The sequence below is a fragment of the Ursus arctos genome, chromosome X (assembly GCF_023065955.2).
Source record: "Ursus arctos isolate Adak ecotype North America chromosome X, UrsArc2.0, whole genome shotgun sequence".
In the NCBI taxonomy this organism is placed as follows: domain Eukaryota; kingdom Metazoa; phylum Chordata; class Mammalia; order Carnivora; family Ursidae; genus Ursus; species Ursus arctos.
The window spans coordinates 43,401,645-43,417,109 of record NC_079873.1 but is presented as its reverse complement, the minus strand read 5'-3'; the positions used below and the strand labels follow the sequence as shown (position 1 = coordinate 43,417,109).

The 15,465-nt window shown below is 43.6% G+C and overlaps 1 protein-coding gene across 1 annotated transcript; it reads right to left on the bottom strand.

Annotated features, from left to right (window-relative positions):
• Positions 1-8,675: 8,675 nt before the first annotated feature.
• Positions 8,676-13,399, bottom strand: LOC130543565 (P antigen family member 3-like). The gene is made up of 4 exons (XM_057311228.1): positions 13,315-13,399; positions 12,776-12,884; positions 10,763-10,888; positions 8,676-8,755 (listed from the first exon to the last, which is right to left on the bottom strand). Exons 1-4 carry the CDS (start codon positions 13,387-13,389, stop codon positions 8,733-8,735), a joined length of 333 nt encoding a protein of 110 aa, XP_057167211.1. The 5' UTR covers positions 13,390-13,399; the 3' UTR covers positions 8,676-8,732.
• Between the last annotated feature and the right edge of the window lie 2,066 nt (positions 13,400-15,465).

Genomic DNA, 15,465 nt, shown 5'->3' with positions numbered 1-15,465 from the left:
CTCGATATTCTGGCTCTCGAAGTGTTACGTGTCACAGAAGTAACCTGATTTCCTTGCCAGCTGTATTGTAAACTCTCATCTCATCAGATCTCTAACCATGTCCATTCTGTGTTCTTGTTATTTATAACTGTTCTTATTCTCTTCTAAAATGAGTTTCATCTTCAAAGAGGTTCCTATAAAGGACTTTTAGGACAGGCACAGGTATTCGACATCTTTCTAGAATCCTAAAACGAAATGGCTAAGAATTTCCAGAACTAAAGCTGCATTCAAACTAAACAAGAATTAGTAACATGGGACTAAATAAACTGAAAGATTATAGTGGTGTGACTCTTGTTTAAAACGTTGCCGGTTCTCTAATGTTTGCTCTTTGCAATTGGGGAAACTTTCTCTTAAGACATCAGTGATATACAGAAATAATAATAAAGAAAATTAAAGCATTTAACTTTTCTCTCTACCTGAACCCTCTGAAATTAAAAAGGTCTCAGTAAGTACTCTCTCTTCCGTGGCAATCAAAATCAGTTGCATAAGGTCAATAAGAATCTGTTCTTGTAATAGGACACCATTGAAAACGTTGGTTATTTTACCAAGGCTTTGACTGGAATGTCATATTTGAGAGAGACATGCATAGACTCAGATATGACCAAACAGCGTTAAGGAACTAAGGCTGACTTTTTGAAACCTGGAGCCATAAAGCCCCTTGGAAATGCTGGCCTGATACCTTGCTTACAGAGTTCCCAGCACCCTCAGCAGGTGAGTAAAGGATGTCACTTCCTGGCAGGTGCAGGAACCTCAGGATATATTGGGGATATTGTGAAGAGGAACCTGCCCAAATTTACGGGTGTAGCGGGCACGTCTGATGGCAAGTGCTTGGCTTGGCTTCTGGCCTGGAGAGGCTACTAAAAGTTCAACCTGGAGATTCCTTATAAATAAAGTTGCAGCAAAGCAGATTCTAAAAGATCTATATGATCAATCACTAGTCTTGCTGAGCTTGTGTAAATAATTATGCCAAGTTTGTTAAAATTGGACTTGTTTTTCAAATAAATTGGTCCCGATTTGGCTATCTCTGGAAAAGAGGGCTATTTTAGAGAGAAAAATTATGTTTAAATAACACACCTTTGTGGATGTTAAATTCTAGATCTGATTGTCCTTAAACGTTTGGTTAACCTAGGCAACTTGAGGTAAACTTCAGAAAAATTACCACAGTATCCCATGTATAGACAATCTCCTTGCTTGTTATTCTGTGGGGATACCAGGACCCATAGATTCCTCCAACAATTGTATAACTCTCACCTTGATCAATTCTATGTGGCTGGGATGATGAAATCGCTCCTTAAAAGCCAGAGCATACCCCACTCCATAGGGTTAACTACGGGCTTGTGGAGATCATGGATGACCCCACTTTCCTCATGATTGGACTGGATGATGACTTGGGGATGCCCTTATCTCTTGGCAAGTCTTCCCCCATTTGCCATTATTAATTGATTCCTTATTAAGATACTAAGGCTAGACCTCAAACAAAGAGGGCTTCTTAATGGTTCCATCCCTCATAGTAATATTTCTCCTACAAGCCACCTCTGTGGATGTACAATTACAAGGAGAGGCTTTAGCCAAGCATGCAGCAGCCCTCCTGGTAAAAGGAGCCTCAAAGCTCACTATGGGACAGTCCCTGACTGGAATGACTTCACATCAGGTCCAAGACCAAAAGCCACCAATGGATGATGGGAAGCCGACTTCTTAAATACCAGGCTGTGCTTATAGATATGCCTAAAATAATACTTGAAACCTGTCAGACTTTAACCCAGCTACCCTTCAGCACACAGTCAAAGCCCTAAATGACTCTTGGAATAGCATTTCTCTATTAAATACTGAAGTAATACAAATACGTGAAGCAGTTTTACAAAACAGAATGGCATTAGATGTTTTAAATTATGCAAGGAGAAACTTGTGCTGGCATAAAGACAATGCTATGTATACAGTCCAGATTACCACAAAATACTTCTGGGTTTCTACCTGACACGAATGCTCAGATTGGTGCTTTAAATGATCTCTTTCCTTTAGTGATTGCTTTAAACTCCTGGACTGGAGGAAAATTATCAAAGGTCAATGATCAAAGGTCACTTATTCAGACCTCTCTTTCTCGATACAACATTAACCTTGTTTTGTCATTTACGGTCTCTCCTTGCCTAGTGCCAAGACTCCTTCACTGCAGTAACTTCCAGCTAACAGATAATCCCTTCTACTCAAGGAGGTTCATCTAGGCTGTCCCTGTTGGATTCAGCTGCCTCCCCTTTCATACCTCCCCTGTATGTTCCCCAACTGACCGATATTGACCCACAGGTAGGGACATCTCTACGTCCCTATTCAGCAAGAAGACGTTACAGAAGATGAGACCTTCTGCCTTCAACAAACTTAAAGATTTAAGGGTCAAACTTGTTCAGGGGGGAAATGAGGAGGGGGCAGAAGGCTAGCTGAAGACAAAGCGTCGGCCTATACCCTGCAACCTCCCCCCCCACCACTCGTGGGTGGGATATGTGATGTTCCTCCAGGAAGTTCCCAACTGTCTTCATGTTATTGCCTTGCTAGAGGGACAAACAACCTTAACTTGACAGTGGCAAGGCCTCTGGTATCCTGTGAGTCTTCTTTAACATATGAAAGTACTTTCTCAACCTCCCTGTTTCCTTACCTCCCCCAACCCCATAGTATATAATCAGCCTCCCCTCATAACCCGGGGCAGCAGCTCTTTCTGCCCACGGGTCCTGTCCCCGTGCTTTAATACACCACCATTTTGCACCAACAACGTCGCAAGGATTCTTTCTTGGTCATGGGCTCCAGACTCTACCTCACTGAACCTCACCTATATTCCCAAACCCCATCAATACCAGGAACCGGGGCATGCGTGAATTTGCTCGAGCAATGAAACCACATCTGGTACAACAGCTAAAATTGGATTCAATACCCGGTTAAGCTTACAGTGATACACTGTCATTCTTCAAGATCCATCTATCTCCTCTGGAGGCCAAGTAGACAACCAGTACAGGAATATGGTGAAAATCACCAAACCTGCATTTTCCAGGTTTTTGTCGGTGGCATTCATCTCTGCAATCCCTGCTGGAATGAAACACTACTTTAGATTTACTCTATTCCTAGGTAGAACCAGATGTAATGGCTTCCATTCAGCCTTTCCCACCATAATAGCCCTCACTCTACAGGTCAGGAGATCAGTGACAAACTTAGGATCCTCAGGTATACATACTGTGATGATGAATTCCAGACTGGGAAAATAAACACAAGACAGGTTCAGGAGCTCCCTGGGCCTGCTGTTTAATGGAACTGAGCTACAACTCCGTTGATCACTGACCTCAATAAGCCCCTGCTCAGAATGGAGGGCCACAGAGTCACTTTGGGTCTCCTGGATTCCATGGCAATTCAGAACCGGTGTCCAATAGTCCCTAAAAGTTCTGATTATTTCCTTTGTCCCAATGTACAGTCACCAAAGTAAAAGGTCCCTTTGGGAAGACTAGAAGAGAGATTGAGAGTATCAATTTCCGGTAGTGTATGTTGACCTCACAAAAACAAAAGAACCAGCTTTTTTTTTTCTAACCAGCAAAATGACCTCATTCAGGAAAAGCAGAGGTCTTGCAATTCTGGACAAGGAAACTAGGAAACCCTAGGTAAGTGCAGAGAACATGGGAGAGAGTCTTGCTTTTATAGTAGAGAAGAGGGAACTGGGAGGGGATTCTATAGCTTCCCATTGGCTGAGTGTGGTGGATTTCATGGAATGGGCTGTAGTTGGGCAAAGAGAAATTCTTCTTTCCTCCTGCCAGGGCATGTAAACTAAGCTTTTTCCTGTTGGGGAATGTGAGGTATGTTTATGAGACAGTGGTGGTGATGTGGGAAACAAACGCAAAAGGAAACATAGGTAAAATTAAATATCCTTATAACCTGCAGCCCACTGATAAATCCTTGAGGCAGGCTGAGTGTAATGTTCCTCCAGGAAGCTCCCAACTGTCCTAATGTTAATGCCTTGCCAGGAGGAAAAACAAGCTTGGTTTGACAATAGAACAAGGTCTCTGGGCTCCTGTGAGTCTTCTTTAGCGTATGAAAATCCATTTGAAACTACCCTTATCTTTACTTCCCCCAACCCCAAAGTATATAATCAGTGGCTCCTCCCAATCCCAGGGCAGCAGGTCTTCCTGCCCAAGGGTCCTGTTCCTGGGCTTTAATAAAACCACCTTTCTCTTTCTTTCTTTCTTGTTTTTATTTGCACCGAATTTGTCTCAAGAATTCGTTTTGGCCCTCGGCTCTGGACCCCAACAACATACTACTCCAAACCCCTTCAGTGTCATACACAGGGTCACATAACTCCTTGCTTCTTATAAGTGGCCGATGAGGAGCGTCGAATGCACAGATTTTGTGTCTCTCTCTAAACAACAATTCGTGGACTATCCGTGCTATTTTTACTACTAGAAATTGAGCCATTAGCTTCTTTAAATGTAATCGTATGAGACCCTCAATTCCAGAAAACTAATGACCAGTTCAAAAAAACCCACCCTTAACATTCAGTTCCTCGAGAAACAGTCTCAGCACCAAAACTTTCATTAGTCACTGTGCTCCGGAGAAATAGCACTAGTAGGATTACATATAGATACACAGGTATCTCTAAGGGGATATTTATTACCGGAGCTGGCTTGTGTCACTACGAGGGTGAGAAATCCCATGAGTTGCTCGCTACAAACTAGGCAACAGGGAACGTCGGGGCCAGACTTCTGTCCACGTGTAAAGGCCTGGTTACATGGGCTTGTGACTCCCCCTCTATGACCAAAGCCTGGCCACGGAAAGTGTTGATGTCTGAAGACAGGAGAAGATAGCCGAAGGTCATGTACTCTGTGCTATAGCAAAAGGACCCCATCTCCTACAATGCTCCCATCTTATGAAGCCAGTGTGAGAGCTGCACTTCACATGGCTAGTAATAGCTATTTTGACCTCAACCACCAAAGAGTCTGAGCTTAGTTACTAGCAGTCTACAGTACACTGGAAAATGGCAGCTGCCCAGAATCTGTAGAACTTGCCCCATGCCTACTCATCCTTAGTTCTGTGGAAATTTAAATTTCTTCCTAGATGCTCCTGCTTGAAAGAAGAGAAGCTCTGGTCATGTAGAAAACTGAAGCCCTCCCACAGGGAGAGGAGTTGCTGGCACTCAGCACTCGCTCCTTGCTTAGCAGCCCAGACACAGCTCCTGGAGGCATGAATCGGGCAATTCTTCCTACCTCTACAGTGTCCTTTATTCTTGCTGATGCTTCCTGTGTATCACCAGAGCATCCTCACAACTGGCTTTCACCTGAATCCATTTTGGCCCTATAACAAGCTGGCCAACACTCATCTCCAACAGGAATGGTGGGAAAAAGCGAAATGTTTATACCAGGTTGAAGTCAGCCCTGTGAAGTGGACTGGAACAATCCAGGCATCATCAGGTCCTCATAACCCACAACTGTCCAGGCATCTGATGGTGGGAATTGGAACATTTGCAATTTAGGTGCTCACAGAAAGTGTAAATTCAGAAATCACCACGTCCCAACATTTGAGCACTTCTTGAGTGCTCCGCATGCACACCAAAAGTGCAGGGGGGGGAGGGGGTAAAAGAGACAAAGCAAGTAAAATTTGGTAATGATGGTCTCCTTGCTGACTAGGATTTTAAAAGATGAAAAAATAAATAAATAAAACATTGAGGATTATGACGACTCTCACTCTTAAAACGTTTTTTGAAGAATCACATTTCCTAATCTATCTTCTTTTTAGGGAGACAGAGACAGAGAGACTGAGAGACCTCCCTTGGTATACTCAAGGTATTTCCTTCAAAGAAGCCCAACTAGATGGAACACATAGGAGTCACTTAAGTTCAACAGGATAGCCTAATTTATTTAGAAAAAGATACTTTCTGACTAGGGTGCCCTTCCTGTCCTCTCTTCCATATGCACCTCCCCCACAAAACTGCTAAGTTATATAGAAGTAATCAAACTGGAAACCTGCGCACAGCTTACTGTCTACATTAACAAGAGTTCATATTCCCCTGGTTTCATCAACCAGTCGTGACCCCTGTATGGAAGCACACACGAGGGTTGTGTCTTTCCACAATGTCAGCTTTGTTCAACCATGGAACAAAGTAAATCACCATTATAAAGCAGGTTCAGGATTCCAAACTCCATGACAATTCACCATGTGATTACACTTGGCTTCTCAAACAGCACACAGAGTAGGACATGAGACAAACCACACAAGCAACAAGATAACACAAGGGTGTAGGAAGGTAATGAACCAAAGGGGAAGTCAGTCTGTGGGCATGCAGATGAAACAAGCCTCGATCCTGTCTGGTCCGGTCCGGTCCGTTCTGGTCCGCGTCATCTCTGGCCATTGCTGCTGATTCTGTTCAAGCAGTGAAGGACCTCAGTTCTGTTCAGAGAGCAATCGGGCACAGCTATCGGAGGCAGGTGCCTTCCCTGAGTGGTCAGACATAGAGGGGTCATGTCTAAAGAGTCTCGCAGTTTGCTACAAAATCCTTCCCCTCTTTAAAGGAATTTAGTCAGGATTCAAAGGTCTGCCCCTGCAGAACTCCTCTGGTTCTGCTTGTTATCATTTCTGGGGTGTCGGCTGATGTTCGTCCCGGTGATACGTCCTAGCAGCGGGACCTTTCCCTACTTTGGTCATTGCTTGACACAGGCTCCTGTTTGACATGAGAGGCTCCATTTTGCTCTCTACATCAACTTACTAATCCAGCAAGGCCTTGCCTAAGAACAGAAGAGTCACAAATAACTTTCTTCTTCATTCTAGGAACTACCTCAAAAACCCATTAACTCATCAATGAAAAGTGTGAAAAGACATTTTTCTTTTTTTAAAAAGATTTTATTTATTTATTTGACAGAGAGAGTGAGACAGCCAGCGAGAGAGGGAACACAAGCAGGGGGAGTGGGAGAGGAAGAAACAGGCTCCCCCAGCGGAGCAGGGAGCCCGATGCGGGACTCGATCCCAGGACCTTGGGATCAGGCCCTGAGCCGAAGGCAGATGCTTAACAGCTGAGCCACCTAGGCGCCCCAGGACATTTTTCAACCACAAGAAACTTTGAACTGTTGGTCTTAAAATTCTTGCCTTGTGGGGAACCTGGGTGGCTCAGATGGTTAAGCGTCTGCCTTTGGCTCAGGTCATGATGTCCAGTTCCTGGGATCGAGCCCCATGTTGGGCTCCCAGTAGTGGGGAGTCTGCTTCTCCTTCTCGCTCTGCCGCTCCCCCTGCTTGTGCTCTCTCGCTCTCAAATAAAAATCTTTAGGAAAAACATTCTTCCCTTGTTGTGTCCTCAAAACCTAAACCATGCTATCACGATTCTCACCCAATCTTAATCACACCCTCCTGCAACATTGAATGATCTGCTGTATACCAGACTTCAAAATCTGAAGAAATAGCTCTCCTGCCCTGCCACCTGCAAGACTCTATTAAGGCTTTGTCCAGGTAATGCTCTTCCTTTATGGGATAAAGACAGCTTTGCTTGGAAGTGGCCTGGCTCTTATTTGGGAAGTAGAGAATTTGAGAGCTCTGACCTGTGGAATTCCTTTCAGATCTTCTTTACTGTCCCCCCTTTCCAGAGGTTCCTATCCTGTGTGACCACCCCCCTTGGATGTCCCCAACCTGTGGAATTCCTTAGGGATATTACTGAAAGGTGGCCATGCTTCCTTTCTAATCACTGGAGCAGGTCCTGACTACAAATTCCGGGATGCTTACCGAGTCCAGATGAGTTCCCAGGAGAGTTGGTCCACTTCTCCTTGGAGCCAGCCAGGGCAAGACTGCCTGGAAGGTTGGATATCCGGGGTGAAGGAGGACCCAGAATACTGTTGGGGGGCATGCTGCCTTGGTTCGATCCCAAGTTCCTCCCTACTCCGGTGCAGTCAAGCCACCAGCTGGTGGCTCAAGGGGCCAGAACAGTTGGAATCTCGCAGGGCCTCCAGAAATGTTGCAGTAAAATAAGAATCAGAGCAGTGAGAGACCAAGTAGCACTCGGAGAAGTAGGAGAACACAGATTTATTTTACGCCGGCAGTCCCAGATGAGCTCGAGCTCGAAATTCTGGGCCCTGGGCAACGGGGTTACAGGGCTTTTACAGGGGATTGCAGGCAGTCAGGTTCCAAGGACTAAGCTGATTGCTGGTAGGTGGGTTTAAACTGGGGGAGTGGGGGCTACTGCAGGCTGGAACAATAGTGCAGGGTGTCTGTGGCCTTAAGCCTGTTTACAAAAGCAGAAGGGTCTGAAGTATCTCTAGCTTATTGTTAATAACTTTCCATCTTCTGGGGCTTCCTGGCCTGGGCATGCTCTGGTCAATTTTCCTCTTCACTACTACTGAGAAGAAGTTTTTCTTTAAAGATGTATTTATACATTTGAGAGAGAGAGAGAGAGGGAGGGAAGGAGGGAGGGAGGGAACAGAGGCAGAGGGACAGAATCTTTCAAGCTGACTCCCCATGGAGCACAGAGCCCAACTCGGGGTCCACCCCATGACCAAGGCATTATGACCTGAGCTGAGACCAAGAGTCAGCTGCTTAAGTGACTGAGCCACCCAGGCACCCCCTACTTAGAATAAGTTTAACACAAGATTTCAAAAGATTCTTTGGAGGAAGTCTGTAAAACTTTATTGAGAGAATTTCAACAGTGAAGTACCGCACATAAGAGTAGTCTGCATGCTTCAGCTTGTCCTTGTTTAAATCTGGGGCTGTCCTTCACCTGTAAGATAAGGACGTAACAGTGGGAAACATTACTCAGCAGAATTGTATTTCGAGTAAACTAATGGTACAGGAAGGACACTATACTTTTCATTGTATAAGACAGAATTCCAAGCATATATTTTACCAGTATGTTTTGAACACACCACACTTTCCACTGGTACAACAAAACACGAAGACAGTTGAGGTTCGCAACACACAAAACTAAAGGAGCCTATTAAAGGTAGTTTCAAATGGAAAGCAAAAACCAAACGTAGTTTTACAAAAACTACATACAACACGCAAAGAACTGAAAAACAAATTTAGGTGTAAGTATCCTTTAAAGGCTTCTTGAACTTGAAATAATATTCTGAATATATGATGCTGAAGTAATAATGCCAAGCTGGTTACTGTTTAAGTGATGTTAGCAGAGAAACTACTAAGTACCACATGTAATTTATTCTTTGTTGCGCTTAAGCAGAAAACTGTTTTTGTCAGCTAGTTGATCCCTTATGCCGTTGATCAAGTAGGGTAACCATTTGCCGTGCCGGTGTGTGCCCTAACGGTGTTCCAGTTTGTCGAATAGATTATATGATCACGTATTTCACACCTGTCAGAATGGGTAAAACTAACAACCCAGGAAACAAGAGATGTAGGCGAGGATGTGGAGAAAGGGGAACCCTCTTACACTCTTGGTGGGAATGCAAACTGGTACAGTCCCTGTGGAAAACTGTATGGAGGATCCTAAAACAGTTAAAAAGAGAACTAACCACCTTGTGACCCAGCAGTTACAAGAGGAGGTTTTTACCCAAGGGACAGAAAACTACAGAGTCAAAGGGCTACAAGCACCCCAATGTTTATACCAGCATTATCAACAATAGCCAAACTATGGAAAGAGCCCAAACGTCCATCAACTGATGAATGGGTAAAGAAGAGGTGGTATATGGTGGAATATGACTCAGCCATCAAAATGGTGCAATCTTGCCATTTTCAACGATGTGGATGGACCTAGAGTGTATTTTGCTAACGAAATAACCAGTCAGAGAAAAACACATAGCATGATTTCATTCATATGTGGAATTTAAGAAACAAAACATATGAACATACGGGATGGAAAAAAAAAAGAGAGAGGGAAACAAACCATGAGTCTCTTAACTACAGAGAACAACCTGAGTGTTGATGGAGGAAGATGGGTCGGGAATGGGCTAAATGGGTGATGGGTATTAAGGAGGCACTTGTTGTGATCTAACTGGGTGTTAGATGTAACTGATGAATCACTGAATTCTACTCCAGACATCAATATTACACTACATGTTAACTAACTAGAATTTAAATAAACATTTGGGAAAAAAACCAACAGCAGCAGGAATAGGTATCCTAGTCTCCACAGAGAAGCCCATGGAGCAACCATTGTGTTTTGTTGTTTTCAGCGGCAGTCAAATCTCAATTCACATGTTAAAATTTGACCAAAGACGTTGTCTGATAAAAAAAATCATGCGAAATGGAACATCTTTGTATTCTACATATGGCAGCCAACAGAACCACAGAATACACAAGTCAGCATTATAAATGAGTGTAATATATCTGAATTGAATTCCATATATATATGAGTAAACATGGGTTCCAACGTTAAGGGATTCTCCGAGAATCACACAAGTTATGTTAGAGCTGGTAGTAGAACCTACTTCAGTGCCTCAGCATAATATTTAATCCAAATGAATATTGTGTTTGATAAAAGCAGAACCTACAAAAGTATCTCAATATTATCAGGTCTCTGCCAGATTATTTATACTCAAAAAAAGGAACTGTTTTCATATTTTATGATTCAATAAGGCTTTGACCCAGTTTGTTTCTATATCCACTAGTGTGTAAGTCAGGCCGTCAGGATGTTCGGGTTTGAAATACTGGGGACAGTGTCTTCATAGGTAAACTCTGTTTTGAATGTATCCTGAAAGTTATATCTATTTAAATAAAGATAGAATATTCAGGAAAAGACCCTCATACTTTGCACTGTGAATGGATAACATACCTGCTTCCGGCATTTTAATGGGCTCTAAGAAGGGCAGGCTTGTCCCCTTGACCTCAGGGTCATCTTCAGTTATACCCCCAGCCTTTCCCTGAGGCAGCTCCTGGAGATCAGCCTCCAGGTCCGGTCCTTGAAACACAAACGTAATCAAAATTTAAGCAGTGAATATGAAATACAAATAAATAAGAGCCTATAGGCTAGTGTGATAAAAAAAAAAGATGTGATGGAAACATGCATTGCCCATCCTTGTTTCCCTGTAGTATGATATGTTTTATTTTAAGTGATTTTCTAAAGATAAAGCCCACTGCACTTCATTTCCTTTATATTACCATAGTGTTCTAAGAAAAGAGAGCATCAGCTAACTACGAAATCAAGTCTATACCATGCGTAAGAGTTTATTTAAAAGTAGAATGTAGTTTTCTGAAGGATTAGCTGAGTGTGCGTGTGGGCCTGTCACAAATCCTACACTAGTGACACCCATTCCGTATTAGGGCAACCTGCAAGTTATTTTGTCAAATCTTACTAGTTTGATTTAAGTGCAAAGTCCCTGTAGGGAACTTAGGATAAAGGAGTCATGCACAGAACAAAGGTCCAAAATCAACAGCAAAACATTAGTGATTAACAGTCCAACTACTGTCTTACAGTGAGAATACAGGAGGTAGAGTGGAAAGAAATTAATGGACTTTGTTGTCAGGAAGAGGTTCGTGGAGCCCTTTTTTTTAAAGATTTTACTTATTTATTTATTTGAGAGAGAGATAAAGATAGTGAGAGAGAGCACAAGCAAGGAGGAGAGGGAGAAGTAGGCTCCCCATTGGGGAGGGAGCCCAATGTGGGACTCAATCCCAGGACCCCTAGGATCATTGACCTGAGCTGAAGGCAGACTATTTACCCACTGAACCACTCAGGCGCCCCTTGTGGAACCCTCTTAACTGCAAATTTCTAACATAACCCATGGCCTGAATGGTGTCAATAATTCACCACAAGTACTTGGTGAAAAGGCTATATTTGGAAGACACTCCTTTCTTATTTCATGATCATTTAAGATACTTTTGATTTCCCTACTCATAAAGGTATTTCAATACCTTTTAAAGCCACTTAAAAATCATACTAATATAGTGACCCTAAGGCCACTTTCCTGAATTACCCAGCTCTTACGAAACGTACCGTATCATACGAATAATCAGACAGTGGCGCTCATTCATTGAGCTCTTTCCTGGAGTCTCTCTCCTGCTCCTCTGAACTAGATTGATTCCTGTACCAGTAGTAAGCTACTTTACAGTACGGACACCTCTGAGTAGTAAGCATTCTATACAAAACCATGTACTTATTTGTACCACAACACAGATGGTAGGCAGAACACAAACCTCTTTAAAATTTCTTATTCTAGGTAATCTCTACACTCAGTATGGGCCTTGAACTGTCAACCCCGAGGTCAAGAGTCACACGCTCTATCGACTGAGCCAGCCAGGTTCCCCAAGAACACGAACCTTGTAACGAAGAATGAATTACCTTTCCATGTGTCAAGCGGTCTTTGGCAAGCCACAATCCCTGAGATCTAGTTTTCTCATTTATAAAATGGGGCTCCCATCCCAATGCAAACCGGCTTTATTCCATATGGCATAGGATATGCTGAGTTGGCACTCTGCTTATGCTGCTGAAAACTGTTTACGCTTTGGATGAAATGAGTGAAAAGGCCACACAAAATGTTCTAAGAAGAACAAATTAAACCAGTGAAACGATGTATAGTTTTGTAGTTAGTGAAACATTTTCCTCTAATTTAGGAAAGACTGCATTTTCAAGCACACCGATTCATTCTTGAGGAAGCAGGGGAGATTCATTACGGCAAAGGACTACATGAAGCTGCACATGATACTCTCTTCACATTTTCAACCCACTTTCCGGAAATGACTGAGATTCTCTTCTCATGTGTTATTTCTTCCTGTTCTGGTACGTCATAGCTTATGATGCACACACACACCCTGCCCCTGCAGACATTCTGCGTCCCTTTCCCTTCACCTTGAGCCACAGGTGCTCCTTCAACTTCCTTCCCTTGATCAGCTATAATGTCTTGACTTGCAAGCGGTGCCGCCTCCTGTTTCGGGTGCTCATCACTGGGCTGCTGCCCCTGTGTGTTTGTGCACAGATAAAAAAGTGTGTCGTTAATACATGCTAACAGAATAAATATACATAACAGATTTTGCTATCAAATAATGAATAAGCACAAAGAGACTCCCACATCATGATTCTATGGACTTCTTAAAAATTACTCTCCCACATAGCGGCTACTCTAACAAGAGGTAGCCTCAAGCACTTTAGAGTCTACTGTAAAGGATGTTGGGATGGGCATGCACATTTGGTTGTTAATAACCATGACAAAGAAGCCATAGGGTGTATTTCCACAGGCAACAGAAATATGGATTCTTTCTGGTTCAATGTTTCCTTCCCTCTACCAGCAGAGAAGCTTTTATCACTGCATCTGTATGTTTGCAGCTCCTCAAAATTTTCAGAGCAATAAATGTACGGCATTCAAAAACATCGGATCTGGAAGTACTCACAGCCACATGCTGGTTAGACCCTTGATCATCCTTTCTTTGATTGGACTTGGATCTTGATCCGACTCGGCCACTCATAGTTCACCCTGAAAGGAGAATATTGGTATTTGGAAAACGTACTCTAAAGGAGAGGTATACCTCTTCCAAGGCCAAAAAGGTTTCATTTTTTTTTTTACCTTGAAAATACTTTGAAAGACCACCTAGTATGGAGGAAAGCGTACACGCTGCAATCACACCAAATACATGGGATGCAAGATCGTTTCCATCAGCCAGGCTGGCCGTGAAATCACCTTTTGGACAGGCTAAAACACGAGGCTTAATCACAGCTAGATTGCCCAGTACAAAGGTGTTTGAGAAAACAGTGCTGGACATTGAAACCTGAGTCATTGCTGCTTTGGTCTCATTCCCATTTACTAGGCTCATTTTACTGCCTTAAATAATGTTTTGTTGGAACATAGAAACAATCCTTCTTATACTGTCTGTAGTTGTCTTCGCACTACGAGGGTTCTGATGTCTAGCGGCGCAACAGACCCATCGGCCGGCTCCTAACTTGATACTCTGCAAAGTGCACTACAAATCTTGGGGGACCCAGTTACAAGCCCCCAGCATTCCCTGCTTCCTGGCCTTTCTTATACCGCCTGGTCTGCTCCCTGCCCAGGGTCCCACTGAGATTCCTGGCTTCTGTGCTCTGCTGACAGTTGCAGGTGTTTCCAGGACCCAGATACCTCAGCTAAAGAGCGCACAGAACCCCCACCCCCGGGGCCAGGCCTCACCGTGTCGTCATTTCCCCTCCTCGGCCCACCATCCTCACTTGCTCCGGCCCCACCACGAAGATGAGCGCAATGGCGGCCGCAAAGCCTGTGAGGAAAAGGGCGCTAGCTCCTCGGAACTTCCACCTAGGATGCCACAGATCTACACTCCCCACCTGCCCGACGCCCACTGGCTCCCTCCCCATCCTGCCTCACACTTAAACTCCTGGAAGGACTGATCCAGGGACCTACCAGTTGAATTCAGGTAGCGAGAAAGCTCAGGGCAGAGAGAACACGACCATCTCAATCGATCTCAGCTCCGCTCACAGAACCTGGGCTGCAATGCGCATGCCCAGCAACAGTTGCTCAGAGCAATGAGCATGCGCACTGTTCTCTCACAGCAATGAGCATGCGCGCAGAGTTGGGCGCGTGCAGGGTGGGTTGAGGTTTTCCCGCCTGTGCTGCTGCAGAGACTCGCAACCATGGGGTTAGCCCAGGAGAAGAACAGAGGCTTCAACAGTCTGCCTTTCCAATACCCAATCTCTCCTATGCATCCAGGTACTTTGGGGACAGAGAGCCGCAACTCACCATTGGTGCCTAATGTTTATCAGGGAAATAATTGTGATGAAAGTAGCTATTAATTACTTTAATATCTATTTTCTACGTTTTGATTAGTTGTTTCTTGTTTTGCTTTTGGTTGTTGTGTCATACTTGAATGAATTTTCTCACCTCTGCATGATGAACACATTAATACCTGTTTGGTTTTTTTCTGTGTACTGCACATTTAAGTCACTGGATTGGTTACTAACTTCTAATTTCTCTGTATGTATCTGTAGTCATTCAGTGTGTGGTTCAGAAAGTTCTGTAGATATTGGTCCTGAGATTTAAGCTCAGTCCCCTGTGTTGGTGGTGTTCAGTAATGGTGACTATGCTGCTCATATATTGTAATTCCCAAATATCAGGCAAATAGCTTGATAAGCAAAGTTGACTCTATTGAATAACACTGTCAGGGAAAGTACTACCTGGAAGAGGCTTAGCAGATTATTGGAGGTGGCGGGGCAGGAGAGGTATTTAGTCAGATTTCGAAGCTGGTATCGAGCCAGGCATTCAGTGTTAGGAGACAGTGTGATTAAGATTGGGTAAGAAGTGTGATAGAATGGTTTAGGTTTTGTGGATATAGCAAGGCAAGAACATTAAGACGTTTCAAAGTTTCTTGTGGTTGAAAAATGTCATTTTGCACTTTTTATTGAAGAGTTGATGGATCCTCAGGTAGTTCCTGGAATGGACAATAAGTTATTTTCAACATTTGTCTTCCTAGGCAAGACATTCTTGTGATAGCAGTGTTATGTTGATGAAGCCCATAGAATCATAAACTCTCCTTACTGTAGCTAGTAAGTTGTGTGTG